This window comes from Mauremys reevesii, linkage group 6 (assembly GCF_016161935.1).
Source record: "Mauremys reevesii isolate NIE-2019 linkage group 6, ASM1616193v1, whole genome shotgun sequence".
Lineage (NCBI taxonomy): Eukaryota > Metazoa > Chordata > Testudines > Geoemydidae > Mauremys > Mauremys reevesii.
In genome coordinates this window covers 121,478,745-121,503,247 of record NC_052628.1, presented here as the reverse complement: position 1 = coordinate 121,503,247, position 24,503 = coordinate 121,478,745, and the positions used below count along the sequence as shown (strand labels likewise).

Below are 24,503 nucleotides of genomic sequence, written 5' to 3'. Positions count from 1 at the left end.
CTTTGTTCTGTGTCTGTACAGCACCTGGCACAGTGGGGCCTGGTCCATGACGCGGGCGCCTAGGCACTACTGAAATAATAAGAATAATTATCATTATAACAACAATAATAAACCACAGGTAGGAGAGGGTTCAAAGAAGAGCCACGAGAATGATTAAAGAACCTGCCGTATAGTGATAGACTCAAGGAGCTCAATTTATGTAGCTTAACAAAGAGGTTAAGGGGTGACTTGATCAGTCAATAGTACCTACCTGGAGAACAAATATTTAAGAATGGGCTCTTCGATCTAGCAGAGAAAGGTCTAACGCGCTCCAAAGGCAGGAAGGTGAAGCCAGACAAATTCAGACTGGAAATAGGGTGTAACGTTTTAACAGTGAGAGTAATTAACCACTGAACCGACTCACGGGGAGTTGTCCGTGATGGGGAATCCACCACAATTTGTAAATCAGGGCTGGAATTCCTGTCGGAAAGCTCTATGTTACCAGGCAGGTCAGACTAGGTGGGCCCAGTGGGCCCGTCAGCCTGGGAATCTAGGCATTAGACTGTATTAGTGACCAGGTCCAGCACTGGTCTCTGCTTGCAGGTCGTGGCCCTGCTCATTTGTTCAGAATCCGAGCAGCAGTCACAGGAGTGGGTCTCTTTCTAGGAGTGCAAGGGGACTGATTGCTGCTGCTTCTGTGCTAGTTCGGCTGCTGTACCCAGCTGTTTGCATTGGCCTGTGCTCTTTACATTGCAGGGTACGAGTCGAGAGCCTGCAGCGACTCCGAAGACTCTTGGGAATTGGATTCCTCTGCAGAGCGCTTTTTGGACCCCCCCTGGCTGAACCCTGGCAGCATCCAACCTCTGTGTGAGGAGGAGGCAGAGCAGGAGGAGCTGCCTGAGCTGGAGCCAGAGAGCAGAAACCCCGGAAGCAGGAGTGACGTGACGGACAGTGCGTCCGAAGCTTCTGACTCAGCCAATACTGAGAGCAGAGGATGCAAGACCAGTGGCTCAAGTGACTCGATGGACGCTCTGGAGGAGGACGACTTAGAGGCCTGCTCCTCCAGCAGGCCACAGTTCCTCCAGTTTTTCACACCCACTATTCAAGAACTCAACTGCCAAGACAAGAGCATCTTCGCTCTGGCCAACAAGGAGGGGAGCAGTGGGGCAGAGTCTGAAGATTTCCTTTGTTTCTTGCAGTTATCCCAAGGAAGCCACCCTGTGCCGAAGCAGACAAGCCCCGAGCAAAGAGGGGAGAATGAGGCGGATGCTTCGGCGCTCAAGACCAAGCTGTCAGAAGAGAACGTGATGGAGTATTACAGTCTCTGCTCCAGCATATCCCCAGGCAGCAACGGAGAGAGAAGCATCCTCAATCATAGCCCAGGGAATGGCTCTGTGAAGGACTTGCCGGCTGAGTCGGGCCAGCAGGAGGGACTCTGCAAGGTAGATCCAACAGCGGAGGAGAATGACCTCATCCTGCACCCGCCTCCGGGCTTTGGGGACACCAGCTCCGAGGATGAATTCTACGATGCTGCGGACCGGCTGACCCCAACAGATGCCCTGGCAGGTGCGCTCAGAGAAGAGGTTATATAATAAATCAGCTCAGTAGGGCAGGGATGCTCGCTTACCCTGTGCACCTGGCACAACAAGACCTGATCATTCTTGGGGTACTAGGGTGGTACGACTGGATGAGTGATGAATAACGAACCTAGGGATGGTCACGTGTCAGATCCACAATGCCGAGAACACGTCCCCCTTGTTCAGTTTCCCAAGGTTTTCCTGAAGCTCTCTGGACTCGCAAATGAGCTTTAAATGTCCCTTCTCCAAGAATGAATCCCTCGCAGGCAGAAATGCCGTGCAGAGAGAGCACATCGATATCAGCGCGATAGGGTTGGGTGGGATTTTTCAGTAGCACCCAGGTGAGTTCAGAGCACCCGTCTCAGTGAAAGTCATGGGACCTGTGCTCCTAAAACAGTTCGGCATTCTCAAAACCCCGCCCGCTATCACAAGAACACCAGAGTACAGACACATATGGAACACGCATGTTATTTAAAGGTACACGTGTCTTTAAGCCTCCGTAGTACCCATGGGCGTTTGTTGTGTTTGCTGTGTACATGATGGACTTTGCAAAGTGTGTGTGGTCCCCATGAATGCTGTGGGAGGTGCAGCAGGCCCAGAGGCTGACAGCTGTGCTCGGGGGTGGTGTGGGCTGGCAGAAATCCTGGGAGGTGTAGATACAGGAACAGGCCAGAAGAAAAGGAAGCGGGAAAGGCGTGTAGGGACCAAGTGGCTCAGTCCAGAGAATGGGCGGGAGGAGATGCTGTGATGGTGGGAGGCTGCCAGGAAGGAGATAGGGACCCATTCCTGCCAGGCTTGCCTGACCCCTGATACTGAGCAATGATTCTTAGACATTCTTAAAACCTGAGGAAATCCCCGGACTAGAAGCTGAAAAATTCTATTGCTTAAACGGATCCCCAAAGCCTCAGGAGAACACACTGCGGCTTCCTGTCTCTTCCCCTCAGACGGATCACAAACCACCATTCCATTTTACAGCCCAACTCGGGACGACACAGAAATGCAGAGCTAGGGGCACTCACAGAGCCTTCACTTCTTTCCCCCTAGTTCCAGCCTGAAACCAGACAGAAATTCCAAGGCCACTGTATCCATCCATCACCCCCACCAATTAAGGCCTAGAGTGAGCCACGAAGAAGAAAAGGTTTTCAAAAGAAAAATGATTCGTTAAGCAAACAGCCATGCCATTAGCTACAATTATACTCCCACGCCAAGATGAAATGGTGTGTCAACGGGTGATACGTCCCCGGACAACAGAGTGAGCTACAGCCTGCCTATCCTGGAACCTAACCATACCTTTTTCATGAATTTACTCCTTTTATAATTAACATGAAACTGCCCTTTCCCTGAATTCTAGTTCTACCACCGCCTTATGGGCTCTTAACTTCAGTAGTGTGGATTGTAAACAGCTGCATCCCCGTCAGCCCCATGCTATCAATAGAGATCACATTCTCAAAAACACTCGTTTAAAACCCCTGCAGAAACCAGCTAGCATGACCAGCAGCTTGTAACACTGCTAGACTAGCCCCTGTTCAGCAGTTAGTGTAATTAACCCTGAGTCACGTCCTTCCTAATTCTTCCTTTCCCATAACACTCTGTCTCCTATACTCTGTATGCTTAGGCCCCAAACCTAACTTCTGCTTGGTACTGAACCTAAACCATCCTATGAGCTACCCCCTCTGTGCCGAGTAAGGCACAAGTTCGTCACAGCTCCCCATTTACAGAGCTTTAGCTCAAGCGATAGCAGCTCGCGCTTTTAGTGCTCAAGGTTCCCCAGTTCAATCCCCAGTGTCTCAGCCAAGATGGCTGCCATCCCCGATGCCTGGTTCTCATCAGTCCAGGAGATCCCATGAACAACCCGTGGCCCTCTGTGTGTAGCCAGTTACACACACGTGTGTGGTACACTACCATTTCCTTACCCTTGGGTTCTCTTCTTTCCTGGCAGGCTCTGAGGCACTGTCCCGTGAGGGGAAGGGCGATTCCTGCTTCCTGAAGAAGTCACGGTGCTGCAACCTGGGGGAAAGCTGCATGTCGAGACAAGCCACCAGGGAGAAGCACAGAAAGGAGAAGGAGCTGAAGCATGCCAAGAGCCTGAGAAAGAGGAGATCTTTCCTACAGACGGATTACACGTCGCAGGTTACCTTCCCGGTGGCTCCATCCCCTGCCCTGGAGAGCGCTGATCCTGCGTGCGCCTCTGAACGGGAGCCCCAGCTGCCCTTCATCTCTCTCACTCACATGACATCCTCCTTGGATGAAACTATCGGGGAGCCCCCGCTGCTGGAAGCCAGGACCTTTGCCCAGCTAAAGCCTCGGAGCGAAGCCGAGAGTAAAAACCCTTTGTCAGCCTTCATGGAAATGGAGCCTGACACCATGGAAACCAAATTGGTAACCGCCTCGGTCATCCCTTCTGTTTCAGCCAGTCATCTCCAAGGTGACCAGGAAGAGAGAGAAGCTTTGGACCTAACCCCGTTGCCCAGCTGTGCGGAGAACAGCCTGGGGCCTCTTGGTTCTGCATGTGCATGTGACGGTGGCTGCGTAAGTCCTTCTGAAATATCCTTCCATTGGGGAGACATCAGAGACCCAGAACAAGCAGGAGGCGCCCGGGACAGCCCCGGTGGCTGTGGTCGCCCATTTTCTGAAATGGAGGTTGGATGTATAACCCGCACGGTGCCACGAGAGCAGCCGATGCCACAGAGTGCCGCGGAGGCTCTGGAAGCCCACCGTGAACTCGAGCCGTCTGCACATCCAGGCGAAGGAGGGATACCTCCTTGTGCTGAGCCAGTGCTTTCTCCATTGGGGTGCTACAGAGGCAAGCCATTGCCCCAGGCTGCAGCTTCAGACCTGGATTCTCTGTCCACTGCTGATAAAGGAGAAGCATGTAAACAGCTTGTGCCGTCATCTCCCTTTGCAAGGGGATCAGCTGGTCCCACTAGCTGTGCAGTGAAACCAGATGCTGAAATGGTATCTGGAGAGAGAACCAACAAGAACCTAAATGAAGAACCCTTAAAAAGCGTGGAAGATAAAAACCATTTGGGTTTCTCTAATGCCACGGAGCTGCTTTCAGACTTTAACGGAGCATCGGGAATAATCACTCGCCTCTCCTGGCTTTCGTTTGGAACCAGGACAGACCAAGTAATGCCCTGCCAGCAGGGGGACATAGAAGACGCCCCCCCAGCAGAAATTGACCAAGCTGTTGACCAAAGTCCTTGGACAGCAGAGCATTCTGACTCAGGTGCCCTAAGGAAGGAAACGCATTTTTCCTCAGCTTCTCCGAAAGCGCATCCTCCTCCGGAGCGGCTTAGTGGCCAGCGCACAGAGGAGAGAGGACCCAGAGAAGATGCACTATATGTGGATGGTCGCCACAGACAGCCCCAGCGCAGTCTGACGCCTCTTCTCACAGAGGAGACCACAGAGCAAAGAAAGGGCTGCCACTTAAACACATCACCGGGGCTACGTTCTCCTTCCCCCAAAGACACTGGTGGTGCATCAACACACAGAGAGGGAAACTTTGGTGCAGATCGATCGCTGCTTTGTGTGACCCATGAAAAAGATGCCCCAGTGTCTATGAGCTGCAACACAACTCGTCCTTTGGGTTTGACCAGTGTCAAGGGGACCCTCTTCCCCAAAGCTGGCATGGACAAGTGCAGCTGTCACTTGTCTTATGCCAGCTGCTTCCACGGGCCAGACAATGACCTAGATTATGAGTATGTTGATTCTGCACACAGCACTTCCTCCAGGCCTTTAACAACCCCACCGGCTGCTGGGAGCTTGTCGTTTCTAGACCAGCCCCCTGCCAGGACCATGGATGAGCGTAACTGTGTGGCCGCTGAGCCTAGTGTGAGTGAAAACGGCCCATGGCCAGAATCTCACCCGGAAGCGCTGGGTCAGTTGCGAGAGAGAGCAGGGAAGTCATCGGCTGACTTCTCTCCGTTCCTGGCAAATGTGGCAGAGCTCCAGGCCATTGTGAGGCAGTTCTCAGGAAACCGAACGAAACACCCTCGAGACACGTGCGCAGAACACTACTCTGAACACAAGCAGGTGCTCTGCGCGGAGTCCCGCAAGCTGATGGCCAGCTGCCAGAAGGTCCTACAACCAGACAGTCCTTCTGAAGCGCTGCCAGGGGCATTGCAGGAGACCTTCCAGGACCTCATGCAGCTGACAGCGCTGTGTTTCCGGTTCACGGCCTGTGGGCTGTGTGGGAGACGCCACAAGGAGCTCACCGTCAACCTGAAGGACGTGGTTTGCACCTACCATCAGTTTGTCCGCGCTGCTCTCCAGACCGGGGGGAAGGGCTGTCCCGATCTCAGTGCCACGCTGCTAGCACGCCAGGGCACGGCCCTCACGGCAGCAGTGTTCTGTCTAACCCAGCAGTTCAGGGCAGCACCGGCGGTGTGAAGACGGTAGCTCCATGAGACAGACTCTTATACTCATGTACCGCTGACGGGAAAGTGCCCAACAAACGTTCACTGTATAACCTATGAACCCAATAAAATATCTTCTGCAGAAAAGCAACGTGAGTCATTCAGCAGTCTGGCCACACACCTCAAGGCAGGATCATGTGCAAGACTCAGCCGAGTTTGGGTCAGCTGCCCTGTTTGCTCACTCTAGGACATTCCAGTCCATCAGGGGATAATGCTGGGGGAGGTGGGTCCACAGCCCGCCCACCCGCTCTGTCTGTATAAAAAATAATGGTCTCGAGCGCAGAGCGCAGTTGGTGGCTTTTTCCCCCGTGGCTCCAGTTTGGGGGGTGTCTCCTGGGTAGCGCGGCATGTCGTCCCACCTTACTTTACATTTTAGACATTGTAAACAGGCACTGAATGGAACAGAGCGTCCGGCAGCAGGCTCAGTTCTGCATTCTCCACCCCAGAATCTCGGGGCGGCTCTCGGTGTTGCAATGGAAACTGATTTTCTAGAATCCGACTCCAGTACCTGCAGCGCTAAGTGGTTCCACTGCCAGGGGTTCCTCTGCAGCTTCCAGAGAACTTAACACCTGAAGGCAGCAGCAGCACCGTGGTATAACCCCAAACCAGCTACCCCGACCAATAGCTTGTAACAAATCTAAACTAGCCCCTGTTCAGCAGTTAGTGTAACACAGCAACTGCCTTGAAACTGCTGAAGGCAGCAGCAACTTACTAAGTAGAAGGCAGCATGTTCCTGAAACTCCCCTCCCCTTCTCCCTGTAGCCACGCCCCCTGGGGCTAGGCGGGGGCAGAATGGGAGTGTGACCACAGGCCATTAGGCACTGCGTCACCGCAGGGTTAGACAACACTTAATACGGCTGTGGCCTCTGCTGAAAAGGCTGCCGTCCGTTAGACAACTCAGGCACGTGAACAGTCCAGCACAAGCCTCTAACAGCAACCCCAACGTACAGATTGCACCCAGCAGTGACCTCCAGCAGGGCTGGAAGCTGAGCCATGACACCGCTTCAAAAAGCAAAGCCTCCCCTCTACCTGCAAACCAGCCCAAGGGTGCAGGGGGTCATTTTGTGCGGCGGCACTGCTAGAATTTGGAGAGAGGGCCAGGAGAGAGAGCCCTGGGGGAATGCTGCACCAAAAAATTAAAAATTCTGCACACAGTATTTGAAAAGTCTGCAAAATTCTGCATATTTTATTTGTCAAAATAACACACACACACCCGTTTCCATTATTTTGGTAATTTATTTCAAAATAGGTCTCAGCAAGTATGTCTGTAACAATACGGACACTAAAAAAGATTCAGGAAATGTTTTTTGACAAATAGGTGCCTTACTAAGCCTATAAATACAGAACTCTGAGTAATAATTCATTTAAACTGCAGTACAGAACTGTCAAGTATCAGAGGGGGAGCCGTGTTAGTCTGGATCTGTAAAAGCAGCAAAGAGTCTTGTGGCACCTTATAGACTAACAGACGTTTTGGAGCATGAGCTTTCGTGGGTGAATACCCACTTTGTTGGATCCACATGCATCTGACGAAGTGGGTATTCACCCACGAAAGCTCATGCTCCAAAACGTCTACAGAACTGTATTTCTCACTACCCTACCCCCCCCCCAAAGCAGTGCAAAGGCTTGGAGGAGTTAGGGGTAACAGAGGAGCTGAGGGAAGTAATTGTTGGATAGGGGTCTGAGTGTGAAGTTGGGGGGGTTGTTGGGTATGGGTGGGAGAAGTATGGAACAGGTTTTTTTGAGGGGTGGGGGGAAATTGTTAAGGAGCCTCTGCTGCTCCCATTCAGTCAGGCACATCTGCCTGTCCCCATAGGGCCATGCACCCCCCAACTCCATGTGTCCTTCCACCCTCACCTCCATGTCTCCCTGCACCCCCATTCCCATGTCTCTGTGCCCCCACTCAGCTACACCTTACCCCATGCGTCTCTGCTCCCCCCACCCCATGTTCCTGTGTCTCTACACCCCACTCCCATGTGTCCCAGCACCCCTACCCCACATCCCCAGGTGGCCCTGTGCTGCCACATAGTTACCCTTCATCCCCAGGTGTCCCTGTGCCCCCACACCCCCACTCAGCTACCCCCTTACTCCTATGTGTGTCTACACCCCACAGCCCCAGGAGTCCCTGTGCCCCCATGCAGATACCCCTCATCCCCATGTGTCCCTGCACCCCCTCCCCTGTGTCCCTCAGGGCCTTGCACCTCCACTCCTATTCAGCCCCTGCCCCAGTCTGTCCTCCCTCAATATCCCTTATGAACCTGTCTGTGACACACACACCACCAGCAGCCCCATATGCCCCCCGCTCTGTCTCCTCCCCGCCCCCCTTATCCCGTCTCCTGACCTGGCCCCACAGGCAGGGTGCTACCTTCTCTTCCCTATCAGCAACTGGGGCTGGCCCTGGAGCAGCTGTTCGGGTCTAGTGCCACAGTGGCCCCTGGTGGGCAAAAGGCGTAACTTCAGCAATTTTCCAGCAGAAGTTATTTACTGCAGGGGGGGAAAAAAAATTCCTCTTGGCCCATGTGCACAATTCCCCCAGAAGTAAACACTGCAGCCAGCCACAGCACCTGCAGCTGTTCTGTACTATTTGTTAGCTAGGTCTTTAAATACTTTGGGCCCAAACTCTCAAGTACATTAAGGCCCCATCCACATCTGTGGCCCCATAAAGGAGTTCTAGGGTGTGGCTGCACAGCAGCTGTGGGTGTCATTTGCCGCTCATGTAGACATACCTGCACTTTAGAAAACAGCAGAGAAAGGATGCCCCAGGGTGGGTTTCAGAAGCAGGCCTGCCTGGCCCACTGCCCATGTACACTCACTTATGCAGCCTGCACAGAAACTCATCCTGCAGCATCCTCACTTCTACTTTTAGTGAGCTAGGCAGAGTAGAGCTAGTGCTGGCACACTGCAACAAGCTGCAGTGCACACAGCACCCCCTAGAATGAGACTCGGGCCTTCTAAATCTAGTTTTGGTGTTTTTTCCCCCATTTAAGTGTGTGTGTGGGGGGAGAAGTGTGTTCAACAAAGGTAGGTAGCAACAGCACTGCATGAGCTAACGGACTTCCCTTTATACTTAAAAACGTTTATGCTTCCTTTGTTCCTGGACTATATCCTGGCACTATAACACATCACAGCTTTCAGAAGGTGAATAGGTGAAGTGGGGTGACAGTATTGATTTGGGGCATCTTCCCTGCAAGAACTGTTTTCATCCTATTGAATGTTTCAAGAGGACAGCCAGCAGTGGTTAGTGGTGGGGTGGGGGAAATCCAAGAATAAATATTCTATTATGACATTAATTAGATGTTAAGTGGCAGAAATATGAGTAGAGCATTACAAGAGAAATTTTCCTAGATAAGAGCACTGTGTTTTACCTGTGAAAAGATCAGTCCAGTTAACTGCTACACTGGTGTAATTAACTACTTTAACCCCACACGGCTTACTTGTAATTAACATGACAGTCAAAACCTTAAGGGATTTGTGTACATCTTATCCCTGCCCCAAAGAGGAACTGGTAGTACAGTAGTGCAGACATTTCCAAAACACTAACAGAACATCAGTAAGAACTGACAAGTTCCCGTTGGTCTGTATTTGAAGCCCAGGGATGACCCTTGTTTTCCAGCAATACACCAATGAGGTAGAATATATTAAACTGATGAGCTCCTTATGCCACGTGAGCCACATTTCTCTGTACACAAGCTACACTGATGCCTCTGCTTGAAATAACGAGGGAGGAGTTTGCTTCCTTTGGCTGTGCAGCCCATTAACATCACAGAATAAAGAGTTTTCTTGCATGTTGCTAAGCAGATGCATTTTCCATCATAGAGCTGTTTCCTGGAGAATGTAGCCTTTTCCGGGCGGAACTCCAGCTTTCAATGCTTCTGGCCAGCTCTGGGTCTCATAGTAAGTTGATAAGGCATCAAAGACTGTCAAAAAGAGTGATCAAGATCAGTCTAAATACAGCGATCACTGGAAATCTGGGCTTGTTTGTCACTGGTTAGAACAACAAAGGCTGGAAGAGCTGACAGCAGCCAGGCATCGTTGCTATTGTTTAGAATCTGATAGGCAGGCAACCTAGGAAACTCGTTTGTCACGTATCGGTAGCTAAAGATCAATGGCATGAGGAAATTCTGCCTTCTAGCTGACAGCCATGCTGACCTCCTGACAAGCCACCATGGATCAACTACAGCTTCCCGGAAAAGCAGAACATACCAGGGCCTCTCCCCTAAGAACAGCTTCTCCAGTCACACTTCCGTGTTTCCTGACACTGCTCTTCACGTTTTGTAACTTTAAGGTGAACACTTTCACCTTTATTGAACTTGGGCCAACTTTTGACACTTGGGTGCCTCGAGATAGCGGCGTGCTCCGGAGCGTTAGGAAAAACGATCAGGCCCCCTTCAGCAGGTGCCTACAGTGGGCGTAGCTTCTGGCACGCGTGTTTGAGAACCCTGGCATTCCCATTTAAGGCAAGCTGATGTGAGTATTACTTCCTGTGCCTGCGTCTACCCCTCACTGATTAGACCATCTTAGACTTGTGTCTTCTGATGCAGTCAACAAATACATGCAGACTCTAGCCACTTGCTTGTAGCTCCCTCACGCCACCACACACACACCTACCTATCCTAGGCAGTATTTTGGATGCTCCTCTTCATTATCCTTTCCTCCTCACACCAAACCTTCATTGCAACATATATGGACAGCACCAGGGGGTTCCCCAATACAGCAACCCTACTGAGATGCGCAAGGCAGCTCCGAACCCAGCCGCTCGTCTGAGCAGCACCAATACACGTGTTTTGGTAAGAGGGGGAGGGGAATTTTGGGCTCAAGGGATAATGGTAACTCGTTTTCCCACCTCACTGCAGTTACTGCCCTCAGTCCTTCGAGGATGTTCATGAGTCAGGGAGTGGTTCTCCAGCCCGAATACCGCACTGATCAGCAGCAGCCAGTGCATAGACGCAAGCTGGCCCAGGTCTAACAGAGCTTGGCCTCGGACTAGTTCTTAGCAAATAGGTGTTTGCTTTGCCGAGCTAACGATCAGTGGCACTTCTGGCTGGCAATGCTAACGTGAGCGGGCCCTGCCACTGAACTAGCCTTCCAGCAGAGAGTGGGGCCCTGTACCCATGTTAAGGCAGAGGGACGGGAAAGCTTCCACCCTGCTATACCTGTGCAGAAGACAAACTGGAATCTAGGCCCCACCACACACACAGCCGTATCTCCCCTTCTTTTATTGTTCTAGTCCAATGAACGCTGGGGCCTGAACTTTCCTCCCCGTTCCCTGGCCCGTGGTCGAGACCATGGTGTAGAGCTCTGGTCTGTAGCTGCATCCTGGCAATAACCAGCCTGGGAGCCATACCTTGATTGATTGCTAACGTCTCCGAATGATAGTTCTTCACGTTGGCGTTCTTCACCATGTACTCGGCAATGGGCAGCCGAGCTGTCTGCAAGGAGTGCTCCTGTGCCTTCTGCAAGGTCAGTTTCTGGAAGTCAAAGTAAGAGATGATGCACACGCACTCTGACCTTGTTCAGTCTGATGGCCTCGTAACACACGCATTGCCCTTTGCTTAGGAGGGGTTAGGTGTGTGGGAGACAGGCCCATGCCCTCCAGGGCTGGGTAAAGCCAGTTAAGACAGACTGGAGCTGTCCCTGCTACATCCCTCCATTCCCCGTGGAAACTGCCACCCCAGAACAGACCGGGGCACCAGCTGTCTGCAGCAGGCAGTTCCGGAACAACGTGCCCCCGGGGAAGTTCCTTCCCAGCCCCCAAGGGGCAGAGGTTAGCTCATCCCTGAAGCATGAACACTGATCTCCCTCCCGGAAGGTTGCGCCGGGAGCTGCCAGCCACACACAAGCAATGGGCAGGCCGCTGCCTGGAAGGCCATTCAGGACAAGGCGAGACATTTATTCGAGTTTGGTGCCAGATGCTATGGAACTTACAACATCACACGCTTGAAACACTTTAACGCTGCGAGCCAGCGGCTTTCTAAACCACTGACTTATCTGGCCTCTGGTAATTTGCGTCGCCAAAGATGTCTGACGGTGGGATGTGTATGGCCCCAAACCTACAGCGGGATGGAGCCGTTCCCCACTGGGACTCTTCGTGGTGCAGGGTCCATGCTAGCACATCTGACTCAGGAGGGAGCCTCAGGGATTAGGAGAGATGGCAGGGCTGGAAGTCACCAAACTTATATTCACGACATAGTTTTGGGACCATACATTAGGAATCATTTGCAATAACCTGATCGCACTGCTAGTGAAGAGGAGAAAACTGCATGACTTCCGGCATCATTTCCTGCCAGGGGCTCCACTAGTGCTGGCTGAAGGTGCCATGGGATTTTGTAAGTGTTTGGTGCAGCTTCCACCGCTCACTCACCTTCTGAATGCTTTCATCCACGAGCCCGCCGAGGACATACACTCTGTGCGGGTCAATGTCCTGCAGAGCTAGAAAGTGCCACAGTTAAACAGAACACTAGGCCGGTTAGCAGTAGCTGATCTACTGCAGAAGAATGATTGGCTCAAACTGTTCTCTCTGCACAAGCTGGGCCCCGTGTGCTCCAGGAAGCTGGGGCCGTGGAGTGTGCTGCAGAAGCCACCCCATGCCCCAGAATTGTGCACCGTACCCAAAGCTTGTATTGGAGGACGGGGTTTAACCCTAATGGTTACAAAGGAAACCGTCAAAACATGAACATCTGCCTGAGTCTGCAGAGAGCCTGAAACAACCACTCAGAGGTGGGCTGAAAATGGAGAAATCTGAAGATGCAAATTGCAATGGCAATGCTTGTTAACTCTTTCACTGCTGATCACTTTGACTTGCAGCTTGTGTGCTTACCCTACAATCCCAAAGAGCCAGACCTTGCCACATGCCAAAGGCCACAACTGTGTTTACCAAAGTTTCCCGCACCCCCCGTTCAACAGCTTCCATAGACCCGATCCACACTGCCACTACGAAATTCTGCATCAGGCTGTCAGTTAAAAATAGAGGAGCAGCATATAATACATTCAATAGCAAGCCACAAAGGGGATGCTGCAGCGACTGTTTTATTTTCATGTTTAATTCAGTAAAACCCTCTCTTTAAGATAGATCTGAAACAGCCACCGAATTTCCAGCCTGCTGTTCTGGAGTACTGCAACGTGCATGGTTCTAACCACACAACACATGGGTCAAGACATTGATATTAATGGGAGTCAGGCATCTAAATACCTTCAAGGATCTGGGGCTAAAACCTTCATTCATTGCTGGGACATCTTGAGCATTGATTAGTGTAGATCAGATCCAGATGAGATCCCAGCTACACCAGTTAGGAACTGATCTGTCTGAAGTAGTTTTAAACAAGGTTTAAGAAAAGCTTTCAAACCAAACCAATCTTGGGTCAATTTTTTTTTTTAAATAAATTCTAGATTTTAACAACCTGAGTTCTCTCCCACCACAGCTCCCCCAAACAAGCAAAGGACTCACCATTCTCTGAGTCAGGAGTGAGGTAGACAATCGTCTCTAAAGGAAATAGGTCAAGGTAACTTTCAGGAGTGGTATCCATCTGAAAAATACAAAGGGAGAACATGCATATGAAACAGACAAGAAGTATCTTCAGCTAGAGTCCAATACCCTTCTCAGACATGAAGCATATCAGAATTGGTAAGGCCTCTGGGTCATTCAATCCCACAAGGGTAAGATATTTTTCAGAAGAAACTAACACACATTCCACATCTATAAATACCACTGGTAATTTTCAAGTTTTGTTAAATTCTTTCCTGAGCAAAATTAGCAGACATATTGAAGGAAAGAGATTAGCAATAATCCTAACTAACTTCACTGCCTCTGTTGAGAATTAGAATGTCGTCCATGATTAGTTATCGCGAAGTCATGCATTTTCCCCCTTTAACTGCCCAGTTTGTGAAGTTTATTGGAAGGAATAGAGTTCAGTTGTATCCAGGGGTCAGGTCTCCATGGTGCCAAGGGCTGTACACACACAAGAAAAAAAGATGGGCCCTGCCCCAAAGAGCTTAGTGGGCTTGATTCATTCCTCAGTTGCTCTGGTTTTCTCCCATGGAGACGCTGGCTGAGGGATCTGAGTTTTATTCCCACAGACCCGCTGTGTGACCACTTGTAGGGCAAGCCATGTAGGCCAAAATTTCTCATCAACTGCTCCTCGGCAATTCCACCAATGGCAACGGAGTTTCCCAGGTGCCACTATCTAAAGACAGGCTTACACGGGTTTAGCTAAGGTCATAGTATGGCCTACAAAGCCTTAACTACGTCTGACCTTGGGTGCAGAAGAAAGAACCCAGCTTGACTCTGACATTCTAGGCTGCGGTTGCAGGGCTGGCTGTTAGGAAAAGCCTCGTTTTATTTGTGAGCTGGACAAGTCTGATGTGAAGTCCAAATCCAACAACAATGGAACACCCCTCTTGCTGCAGGCCATATTCCAAGTATAATCACACATGAAGCCAAACCTCAGTTAGCAATGAAAACAGAAGACGTGAATTGACACAGTGGGTCAGATCCAGGGTCCATCTCACCCAGTATCTTGTCTCTACCAGGGGCCAGCACCAGCTGCATCAAAGGAAGGTGCAAATACCACACATCTGCCCAAAAAACAGTGTCCCGCCAATGCAGCAGGGGCTGTCTTTTTGTTCTGTGTTCACACAGCACCAACCACAACGGGGCCCTGGGCCACGGCTGGGGCTGCTAGGCACGTCAGCAATGCAAATCATTAATAATAATAATTTCCATGCCATCTGCCGCAGCTCTTGTCACGTTATTGATTTGAACTGGGACCGTACAGAACATGGTTGCAACCGAAGTCCTGTAGTGGCACCAAATCTTGTATAAAGGGGGTCAAATGAGGTGTCTAAGACAGGGTTGTGGGTTGCTGGTTATGGTTATGCTGTCTATATGTGTGTGTCAGTTTTGTAGTTGAAGTTATGAATATTGGCTCTGTACTGTCTGTATTTCAGACTTATGCTGTGCTTCTGGGAAACATCCCAGACAAACATCTCTACCTAGCCTGCTTGATGGCCCATTAAGGACCATCAGCTATATAACTCACCCATGGAGAGAAGGCAGATACACCTTGTAACTCAGCAAAGTATGCAGGGATTTGCTCATGTGACTCCAGACTCCATTTTACTGTAATTTTCCACAGTAAGAACAAAGAGGTTCTTACACCTGGAAAAGACTATAAAAGGCTGATGCCTCATCTCCATCTTGTCTTCAGTCCTGCTTCTTACCTCTGGAGGGACTTTGCTACAAACAGAAGCTCTGAACAAAGGACTGAATGACCCATCCCAGCTGTGGATGTACTCCAGAGACTTGATTTAAACCTGCAGTTTATTTCGTCACTGCTACAAGCCTGAACCAAGAATTTTGCCATTACTGTATGTACTTGATTCCATTTAACCAATTCTAGCTCTCATTTATATCTTTTTCCTTTTATGAATAAACCCTTAGATTCTAAAGGATTGGCAACAGCGTGATTTGTGGGTAAGATCTGACCTGTATATTGACCTGGGTCTGGGGCTTGGTTCTTTGGGATCGAGAGAACCTTTTTTTCTTGTCATGGGGATGAATGGTTATGAAAACCAACACCCCAGGACGAGTGGCACTGGTGGTGATACTGGGAAACTGGAGTGCCTAAGGGAATTGCTTGTGTGACTTGTGGTTAGCCAGTGGGGTGAGACCAAAGTCCCTTTTGTCTGGCTGGTTTGGTTTGCCTTAGAGGTGGAAAACCCCCAGCCTAGGGCTGTGACTGCCCTGCTTTAAGCAATTGGTCCTGAATTGGCACTCTCAGCTGGGTTCCGCCAGAACCAGCATCGTTACAGCTCTACACTCAGTTCATGATCCCACTGAGTGTAATTCCCTCTTGTTTCATTGGCTTTGAATAAGACACTTGTCTCGAAGTTCAAACTAAGACACACAGCTGCTATGCTCATATGAGGGGCACACAAAAAGGTACGACGAAGAAGGGAAAGATTCTCGCTTGTGTTACTGCGTTTTAAAAACAGCCTTTTAGATTATATAGATATGAGTCACAGGAGCACCATGTTTTGCTGTGTACAAGGGGGCAGTCACCTCGGTCTTGTAGAATTCACTCTCGTCAGATACTTTTACGATACTTACGAGGTAACTGGAAAACCCATCGTTCATTCGTAAGCACTCTTCAGAAATAGGACTGCCTGCCACAAATCCAGTAAGGCAAATCCAAAACGGCTTTCCAGCTTTCTTGTTGGAACCATACAGCCTCCTTATCTGAGCGGCAAGGCGACTTATTTCCTTCCAAGAGAGAACAAACATCTGCACACAACTGGCCCAGATGGGTACGGGCTCAGAGCTAAGGGCACCACGTCCTCCCACCTCAGGCCCAGCGTGGAGATCTCCCATCACAGCACAGGTCCGGCCCAGCCCAGCTTAGCGTGCAGAAGCTGAGGAGGTGGCCGAGCTCCTGGACTAGCGGGTGTTTTAAACATAGGCGCCAACTTTCCCAGGCACCGGCGGGTGCTCACGCCCCTCCCGGCCCCGCCCTGACTCCAGCCTTTCCCCACCCCTGCCCCGTCCCCATTCCAACCCCTTCCCCAAAGTCCCTGCCCCAATTGCGCCCCCTCCCTGCCCCTATTGGATCCCCTTCCCCAAATCCCCAGCCCCGCCTCTTCCCCGAGCACGCCGTGTTCCCCCTCCTTCCCCCTCCCTCCCAGCCGCGTGAGGGTGGAAATCAGGCATGCGGCGCGCTCAGGGGAAGAGGCAGCAGTGGAGCGGAGGTGAGGTGGGCAGGGGGGCGTGGAGCTGCTGGTAGGTGCAGAGCACCCACCAATTTTTCCCCCGTGGGTGCTCCAGCCCCGGAGCACCCACGGAGTCGGCACCTATGGTTTTAAAGGCCATTTTTCATGAGGGACAGTGGAGATTTATGCTGGGCAGGGAGAGTGGGGTAACCGAGGCTCTGTTCTGCCCTTGGACTTTGGGTTCCCTTCCTGTGCGCTGCGTTTCGAAGAGAGAGCGTGCCAAGGGCAGGGGCACACTGCCTGGGTACAGAGCAGGCCGAGGACAGAAGGGCCAATCAGATACTCCCATCCCCCATACAATCTAGCTCTGATCTCATTGGTTATTTAAAAGGAAACACCCTGGTTGTGTAGCAGACAAGCTTCAATAGCGGAAGCAAAAAAGAATCACCTGTCAAAAATGGATACAAATAAATGAATTGTTCTTACCAGCCAGGCCCCAATCCCGCAATGGAACCCGCTAGCTCACCCCTGTGCAATGGGACCCACTGGCGCGGGGTCTCTGCTAAATACCTCCCCCCGACTTCAGGGAGGTGCCTTTGCTGGCAGACCTCATTGTAAGATTCCTCCCCAAGAGGCTCACAAGCACTAGGGAGAGTGAGCGGTTGCAGAGCATACCTTCTGCGTCATGTGGCTGGTCATACTCAGATCTATACACAGCCACGGTGCTGCCTCTTTGGCCGCCAGAAGCCGCTCCTTGGCAATCGCTTTTAAAACACGTTTGCTGTGCTGGTGAGCAACGCCTGGAATGCAGAGCCGAGAGAGAGATGGGAGGGGAAGTGTTAGGGGGAGAGAGGGAATTCAATCGCTGAAATAATGCAAGCACCTGTAACGTTGCCGTAAATCCCAGGCCCCAGTATTCTTGTCGGGGTCCTCAGAGGCAGATGAGCTTTTTTCCCATTTTCCGGCTTGGGTTCCCCCTCCCCTCACTCCCCCAGTGGCCCCTCCCCCACAGATCTATGTTGATGTGGGGGTGGGAGGGTCTCCGTTGGTCACATCCCCTGGTGAGGTACTTGCAGTAGAGAGAGGGACATATTAATGTTGTTGCACAGGGCACTGGCCAGACTTCTTGCGTAACACTGAATTCCGCTCACCCGTGCTCCAGGGAGACCAATTCAGCCTGGAAGAGGTGGAGAGAAGGGCTGCTAGGCTGATCAGGGGAATGGAGGGCCGATCTCACGAGAGGAGGCTCACAGAGCTTGGCTTGCTCCGCCCAGCGAAAGGAAAGCCAGGAGGGGATCCGATTGTTCTCTATAAACACACCGGGGGTAAACACCAGGGAGGGTGAAGAACTACTGAAGCCAAAGGACGAGGCTGGCACAAGAGCCAATGGTGATAAACTGGTCCGGAGTAAATTCAGGCTGGAAATGAGAAGGTGGTTTCTAGCCACCAGTGGGGCGAGGGTCTGGAACAACCTCCCAGCAGGAGCCGTGGGGGCAGACAACCTGACTGCTTTCAAAATGGGCCATGACAAGTCCATGAACAAGATTATCCAGTGGGGTTGCCTGGGAGAGCAGGGGACCGGATTCTCTGACCCAGAAGGACCCTTGCAGTCCTGTGCTTCTTGGGTTCTCAGGGCTGAGCCCCGTGCCATGGAAAGAGAAGAGAAGCTTGGTCTGGCAGGCAGCTGCCTCGCCACGTGATCTCCTCCCACTGAGGGCCACGGCAGGAGCAGAAAAGGGCTGTGGTTACAGAGAGGATCCAGGGATATGCAGCTTTCCTTATCCCCACTGCTTCTCACGTCTGTTCCACACCCCTGAACTACTGTGACCCCCACAGAAAGGGGGGCTGTCTCTCCAGGCTGGGAAATGCTGCCTTAAAGAAACACAAAGAGGATGGTTTGTTGGTTTCAACATGGCCCTGCTCGGTCTTAGATCTCAGGGCTTGAAACAGATTTATAACAATGGCTGGTAAACTGTCACTCCAATTTCTTGGTGGCGTCCACACTAAATGATTGTTAAGTTTCAGCTTTTCCATGAGGAGCTGCTGGCCTCAGAGAGGATTCTTGCTGCAGTAACTGCATGGAAAGAAGCCTCTGAAGAAGGGCCACATACAGATTGCTCCCGAGGAGAAATTTCTCAGATGGGAAAGGCATGACGGGGTGTCCCATTCCTAGACACTTGTACCTGAAGAGGTTATCCTGCACTCACTTAAACGTGCGCGTAACTTCACGCAGATAAGGATTCCCACTGAAGTACATGGAAACGCAGCAACACAAAGTACCCGCCGGCACAACATGAAGAATGTGTGCACATAAATCTTTGTAGGCCTTAACCGGCAGGACGTTTCACTTTGACGGTGATCAAAACAAATCCAGGTAAAAGTTACGTTTTAATAAAGCACAGGCCTCAAAAAAATCAAACAGGCTAATGTTCTAGGAGCTTACATAAGATAGGGTTGTAAAAAGGCAATATCACTGTCTTGTGTTGGATTTAGTTCTATATTACAAGGGGGTTGGGCTCTTTATGAATGTGCTGAACTCCAGAGGTATTTCTGGACACGATGTTTGGCAGCTGCTTATTTTGACGCAGTCTTAAAAATGGATTCCCCCTCCCATGTGTTAAAAGCCTGATACTGTGTTGTCAATAAGCAGCAGAATCTTGGAGAACTCCCTCTGAACATCCATGGGCTAGTCTTTACCGCAGGGTTAAGTCAAGTCTCATCCACACACACGAATCTGTGAGCGGGGTGGTACTTTCATTTGCAATGGCCAGCAGGACCAGAGGGATAGGCAACAGGTCAAGTTAACACAGTCACTCTGTGCAGCTCTCGTGTTCTTCTGCAGTGTAGCCACTTTCACTAGAGCTAGGCTAACTGGAGAGGACTGAACTCAAGTGCAGATCGTTTGACTTAACTCCACAGTTAAAGTAAAACATTGCCCTGGTCTACACTTGAAATTTAGGCTGACATAGCTACATCCCTCAGGGGTGTGAAAAATCTACACCCCCTGAGCGACAGAACGACCTCACCCTCAGTGTACATGCAGCTAGGTGTGTCCTTGGGAAGCTGGTGTTCCTACAGCAGCGGAAAAACCCCTTCCATCGGCGTATGCCGCATCTACACTACGACACTACAGTGCTGTTGCTATGCCCCATAGTCCCCGTAGTGTAGACAAGGCCATAGGCTAAGAATCAAAGTCATTAAAACACATAGCCAGATTTACAGGTGCTGTAAGATTTCAGCTGGTGTACAGTGGCTGAGCTAACCCCATAGTTTTCAGTTTGCTTGTACCTTTATCTTCAGCGTGTTTAGCTTTTCTCCTCTCTTTTTCCTGTTTTCTCTTCTTCTTCTTCGCCATAACTATTTTCTCCCAATGCCTCTGTTTCCTCAAAACATTCTTCTTTTAACACAAAAGAGAACAAAAGGATCTGAGAAGCTCAAAAGATGCAAAAGATGTAAAGTGCCAACCTAACCAGTTTTTCTAAACCCCAGACCTAAGTTTGAGTCCACTTTCAGAAAAGGATGCCAAGTCTTCGGCTGCAGATTTGTGCACCCATAGCCCTGAACGTGTGCACACAAGCTGAGCAGATCCCTACCTACCCAATTTCTGCGCACAAATTTAGTTTTTGCTTCTGCAAAATCATGGATGCAAATAGACAGGCCGGACTGAAGCATCGTTAAACGATTGGGCCTAAACAACAATATTTAGTGGTGGATTTAAAAAAAAAATTGTTTTGAAAAGCATTTTTGTCTTTTAAACTACTCCAATAACAGTCAAGGAAACAAAGCCACAAATCAAGTCTATTTCTCTTGATAAGAGCCCATTCCAGCTAAACTTACTTGACTTCCAGGCTGCAAGATGAAGCCTCTACAAATATTTTCTTTGTTCCTGAATGACAGTTCTTGTTTACATCTAGCTCTGTCATGCATTTACCAAAGGAACACTGTCAAACTAAACACCATGCAGCTAAAAAACCACCTTCCTTACCTGGCTCACACCATTAGAACAGAGCTTTCAAAGATCCACTATGCTCCCCCCGACCCACATTTGCGCTATTTCTCCCCTACTCTGTATATGTCTCTCAGCCTGGATGATGCAAACAGGCTGGTCAGTTTCACAGCCTGGGGACCAGTCTCTAGCAGGATGCGGCTGTGTTTGGGTTCCTAGTTCCGCTAGCAGGAAACGTTTACATGGGTTTGTTAAACAAAACCTGGGTTGTTAAAGAATATAATTTCTAGTTTTAGTTGTTACTTTTAATAGATCCAGCATCTAGCTCTGACCTTGTGTGTAATGCTGTTAGGCCCTGATCCTGCCATGGATCTGTACAGGCAGTGCTGCGTGCCCATGCAAACCCCCTGGCTACTAGGGGCTGCCCATACTGGCCGGATCGGGGCCTGACCTTATACTGTACGTACCGAGTACCACTTCTCGCTCCCCACAGGAAGTTCCTTTGGGCTCTCACAGCCTGTGTCAATCTGCAGGAGCTGGAAGCTTTCACAGATGCTTTCCCTGTCCCCTCCATCATCCTGCCAGGCGACCTTGCATTCCCATTGTTGATCTGCTCCCCCCTCTGTGTCACGCTCTGCATGTTTCATCGTTGCCCTGTGCTCCGGCACAGCGGTGGCACTGCACAGAAAGGGAAGGTGATCAGAGTCTAATGGAGACTTTGCACATTTAATTCAACAGACCAGATTGACCCTTCCTAGGCGCAACTCACACCTAGCAGTGGGGAGGGGGAGGCAGAGAATATCAAGCGGCATTTCCACTGCTGCCCTCCTCCAGGGCTTCTACTGGGGGAAAGCAGCTTTGGTCTGACCCCCAGGACCGGGGAAGGCTGCAGCCCATTCAGGCTGCACCGGCTCTCAAAGGCTCCTCCAGAAAAGGGGAGGTTGTAGAAACCTTGAGCCACCAGGGGACTCCCTGGCCCAGTGTACACAGACCCTGGAACAAATCTGGCCCCATACATCTTTAAACCCTGCTAGCTGAAAGTGTAGGCCAGCGGTCCCCAACTTTTTTCGTCTGGCGGGCGCCAGACAATGAGCCACGGAGGACCGTGGCGGCGGACGAGCATCCGCCGAAATTCCACCAACAAACGGCAACGTCTATAGGTGTTGCCGCCGAAATGCCACTGACAAGCAGCAGCATCCAGAGGTATCACCGCCGAAATACCGCCGAAAATCGGCAGCATTTCGATGGTGATGCCTCTGGATGACGCAGCTTGTCAGCGGCATTTTGGTGGATGCTTATCTGCCGGACAGTATGTGGGCACACTTAGATGCCATGGCGCCCACGGGCACCACGTTGGGGACCCCTGGTATAGGCAGTGGCATAAACAGCCATCGAGCAGGGAAGAAAGCAAGAAGAGGTTTTGTACACTTCATGATTAATGAGCCTACAGGGTCAATAACAATGTGTGACACTCCCAAGGGACAGAGTCAGATGCAGACAGGCTGCAGCAGGATGGGATTATTAGAATGTGTGTGTGGCACTGGGACATTTCTCTTTGGAGAGGAAGTAAGTAGGGCAGCAGATTGCAATTGACTAGCAGGTACAAATACAGCATCCCATAATCCAGAGGAACAAACTCATGACACACACAACCCTGCTCAGCTACATCTTCATTTTCCACATTTTTATAATAAAGCATAAAAAAATATTAAAAATAAAGTTCTGACATTTTTCACCCCAAAGCTGTGTGAACTTTTTCAAAACTGAACTGACCCTTCTTTGGAAGGGTGATGGTACTGGATCATTCCCTAGTGCTTAGGTATATCTTATCCCTTTTGGGCAGGACTGCGACAGAAACAAAAGTGAAGCTGGCTTAATTGTATCTGTCTCTATTTGGCAAAAGAGCTCCAAACACTCCGTGCTACAAACTGCACCTGAAATAGAGCTCGGGGTAGCACAAAAGATTTTCTTTTTCACCAACAGAAGTTAGTCCAATAAAAGATATTAACTCACCCACCTTCTCGCTCTAATATCCTGGGACCAACATGGCTACAACTACACTGCAAACTACAAATAGCACACGCTCTGTACGCCAAAAAGTAAAAAAGCCACCAACCCATATTGCTGCTACCCCATCCACCCTTCCCTGTCCCCTTGGTTCAACCATCTATTGCTATCCTGAAACTAAGCTTTTGAAGGCAAGCATTGTATTTCATTGTATGTCTAGTCAGTGCCTAGCACTGTGATCTGGGTGTGACCTCGAGGCACTGCTGTAATAATAATGCCTGCTGAACATAGACAAGCCCATGAAATTCCCAGCATTCCCCTCTCTATTACATATAATGGTCAGATTTTGCAGGCTCAGCTTAACTGGTTTAAATCCAGAGTAACACCACCGCAGCCAAAGGAGTAAGGGAGTTACTGGAGAGCTACACTGGCGTAGGAAATCAGAATTGGGCCCCACCGCTTTAAAATAAAAATACACATCTGGCCCTCAGCAATTCACAGGCTGTCCGGAACCAGCCATGCGGAGGCAGAGACACCGTTTCATACTATTGCATTCTTTAAAATCTGAATGTTTGCTACTCACCAAGCACACTTGGGCCCCTAGTGACAATGCCCGGCGCTCAGGACACAGCCACGCCGTAACAGCACCCGCACCTTTCAGAGGCTTGCGGGCACCAAACTTCCCATGTGAGGGCTAGACTTAGTCAGGTGGCTCAGCCTCAAGGTCACGTCCTCTGCTGAGCCAACTGCATTCTGGGAGTTGTAGTCCTAATACTCTGAATAGCTGAGAGAACGAGCACTTTGGACTTCTAACATTGCTGGTTTAAAGCCACAGGGCTGCCTGGGGGGCAATTTACCCCGGGCCCCATAGTGGCCCCCATGAGAATATAGTATTCTATAGTATTGCAACTTTTTTTTATGGAAGAGGCCCCCAAAATTGCTTTGCCTCAGGCCCCCTGAATCCTCTGGGCGGCCCTGTAAAGCCATGTGAAAGAAGACAGAAAGAGGTAATAATAGGAGATATACCAATCTCCTAGAACTGGAAGAGACCTTGAAAGGTCATTGAGTCCAACCCCCTGCCTTCACTAGCAGGACCAATTTTTGCCCCAGATCCCTAAGTGGCCCCCTCAAGGATTGGGGTTTAGCAGGCCAATGCTCAAACCACTGAGCAAGAGCTGCTCTTGCTCCTCTCTGGCTTCTTCTTAACCTGAAAGCAAACCTTTCTCCCCTTTATTAATGTTCTAAACCCTCTTTTCCTTTGGGGAATTTGGGGTCAGAGGGTTTTTGCTTTACATTTTATTTCTGTAGTTCATATTTCTTGGTATCTATACTTAGTTCAGGTTGTCTGACACTTCCCACTGTAAGCCCCTGTTCTCAGTTGCCTATAGCTTTGCCAAACTTTAAATGTTTGTGCTGAGATCTTCCATGCCAGGTGTCTGCCTCATGTGAAATTTTTCAGAAAGTTTCAGCTAAAGTGGTGCAGTTGTTTCCAAGAATGAAATTAAATACATTGTTTAGCGCATATTAAAATAATTCTTACAGTTGTTTCTCTGAGAAGCCCTAGTGCATCCAAGTTTTGGAGCAAGGACTTGAAATCTAGCAGGGCAATTTTGCCCTAGTGTCAAGGAGTTGTCATTTGTTGACACTATGAAAATCCACCCAAATTTGGCCAAACTATAAGCTTCTGAAAAATTGCAGTTCACACATGCTGAGTATAGACTTGTTTGAGTTTGGCAGCTAAATTGTCCAAAGATTCCATTTGGACTGAACATGCTCCATCCTGTCAGAATTCCCACCTGCGACCAGACCATGTGCCAGCCCGAGAGAGCAACTGAGCATGTTCCATCCTGGGCCTGCAGGGGCTGAGCAGGACTTTTCTTG

At 50.2% G+C, this 24,503-nt stretch overlaps 2 protein-coding genes across 8 annotated transcripts in view; one reads left to right on the top strand and one right to left on the bottom strand.

Moving 5' to 3' along the window:
* Positions 1 to 6,062, top strand: part of FRMPD1 (FERM and PDZ domain containing 1) — a 68,130-nt gene extending 62,068 nt beyond the window's left edge. For all 5 annotated transcript variants that reach the window (XM_039545719.1, XM_039545718.1, XM_039545715.1 and 2 more), the window contains 2 exons: positions 736 to 1,545; positions 3,496 to 6,062. In XM_039545719.1, the coding sequence (XP_039401653.1) occupies positions 736 to 1,545; positions 3,496 to 5,945 (3,260 nt within the window). In that variant the 3' untranslated portion in view covers positions 5,946 to 6,062. The remainder of the gene's footprint in view (positions 1 to 735; positions 1,546 to 3,495) is intronic.
* A 3,464-nt stretch (positions 6,063 to 9,526) lies between these two features.
* Positions 9,527 to 23,367, bottom strand: TRMT10B (tRNA methyltransferase 10B). Of its 3 annotated transcripts, none has more exons than XM_039545885.1 (9): positions 23,206 to 23,367; positions 21,083 to 21,293; positions 19,958 to 20,063; positions 17,345 to 17,469; positions 16,074 to 16,226; positions 13,413 to 13,491; positions 12,330 to 12,397; positions 11,313 to 11,436; positions 9,527 to 9,885 (listed from the first exon to the last, which is right to left on the bottom strand). In XM_039545885.1, exons 2-9 carry the CDS (start codon positions 21,260 to 21,262, stop codon positions 9,779 to 9,781), a joined length of 942 nt encoding a protein of 313 aa, XP_039401819.1. In that variant the 5' UTR covers positions 21,263 to 21,293; positions 23,206 to 23,367; the 3' UTR covers positions 9,527 to 9,778. The 3 variants fall into 3 exon arrangements, with proteins under 3 accessions (XP_039401819.1, XP_039401817.1, XP_039401820.1); XM_039545883.1 differs by having other exon boundaries at positions 19,958 to 20,066; positions 23,206 to 23,360; XM_039545886.1 differs by lacking the exon at positions 21,083 to 21,293 and having other exon boundaries at positions 23,206 to 23,363.
* Between the last annotated feature and the right edge of the window lie 1,136 nt (positions 23,368 to 24,503).

Bases quoted from the DNA above. Each gene is read 5' to 3' on its own strand.
- TRMT10B (XM_039545883.1), bottom strand. From the start codon at position 21,262: ATGAAACATGCAGAGCGTGACACAGAGGGGGGAGCAGATCAACAATGG. The intron at 17,470-19,957 runs GTACAAGCAAAC...TCTGCATTCCAG, and splicing joins TAAACACGCTGAAGATAAAG to GCGTTGCTCACCAGCACAGC. The intron at 11,437-12,329 runs GTGAGTGAGCGG...TTTGACTTCCAG, and splicing joins TGGATGAAAGCATTCAGAAG to AAACTGACCTTGCAGAAGGC.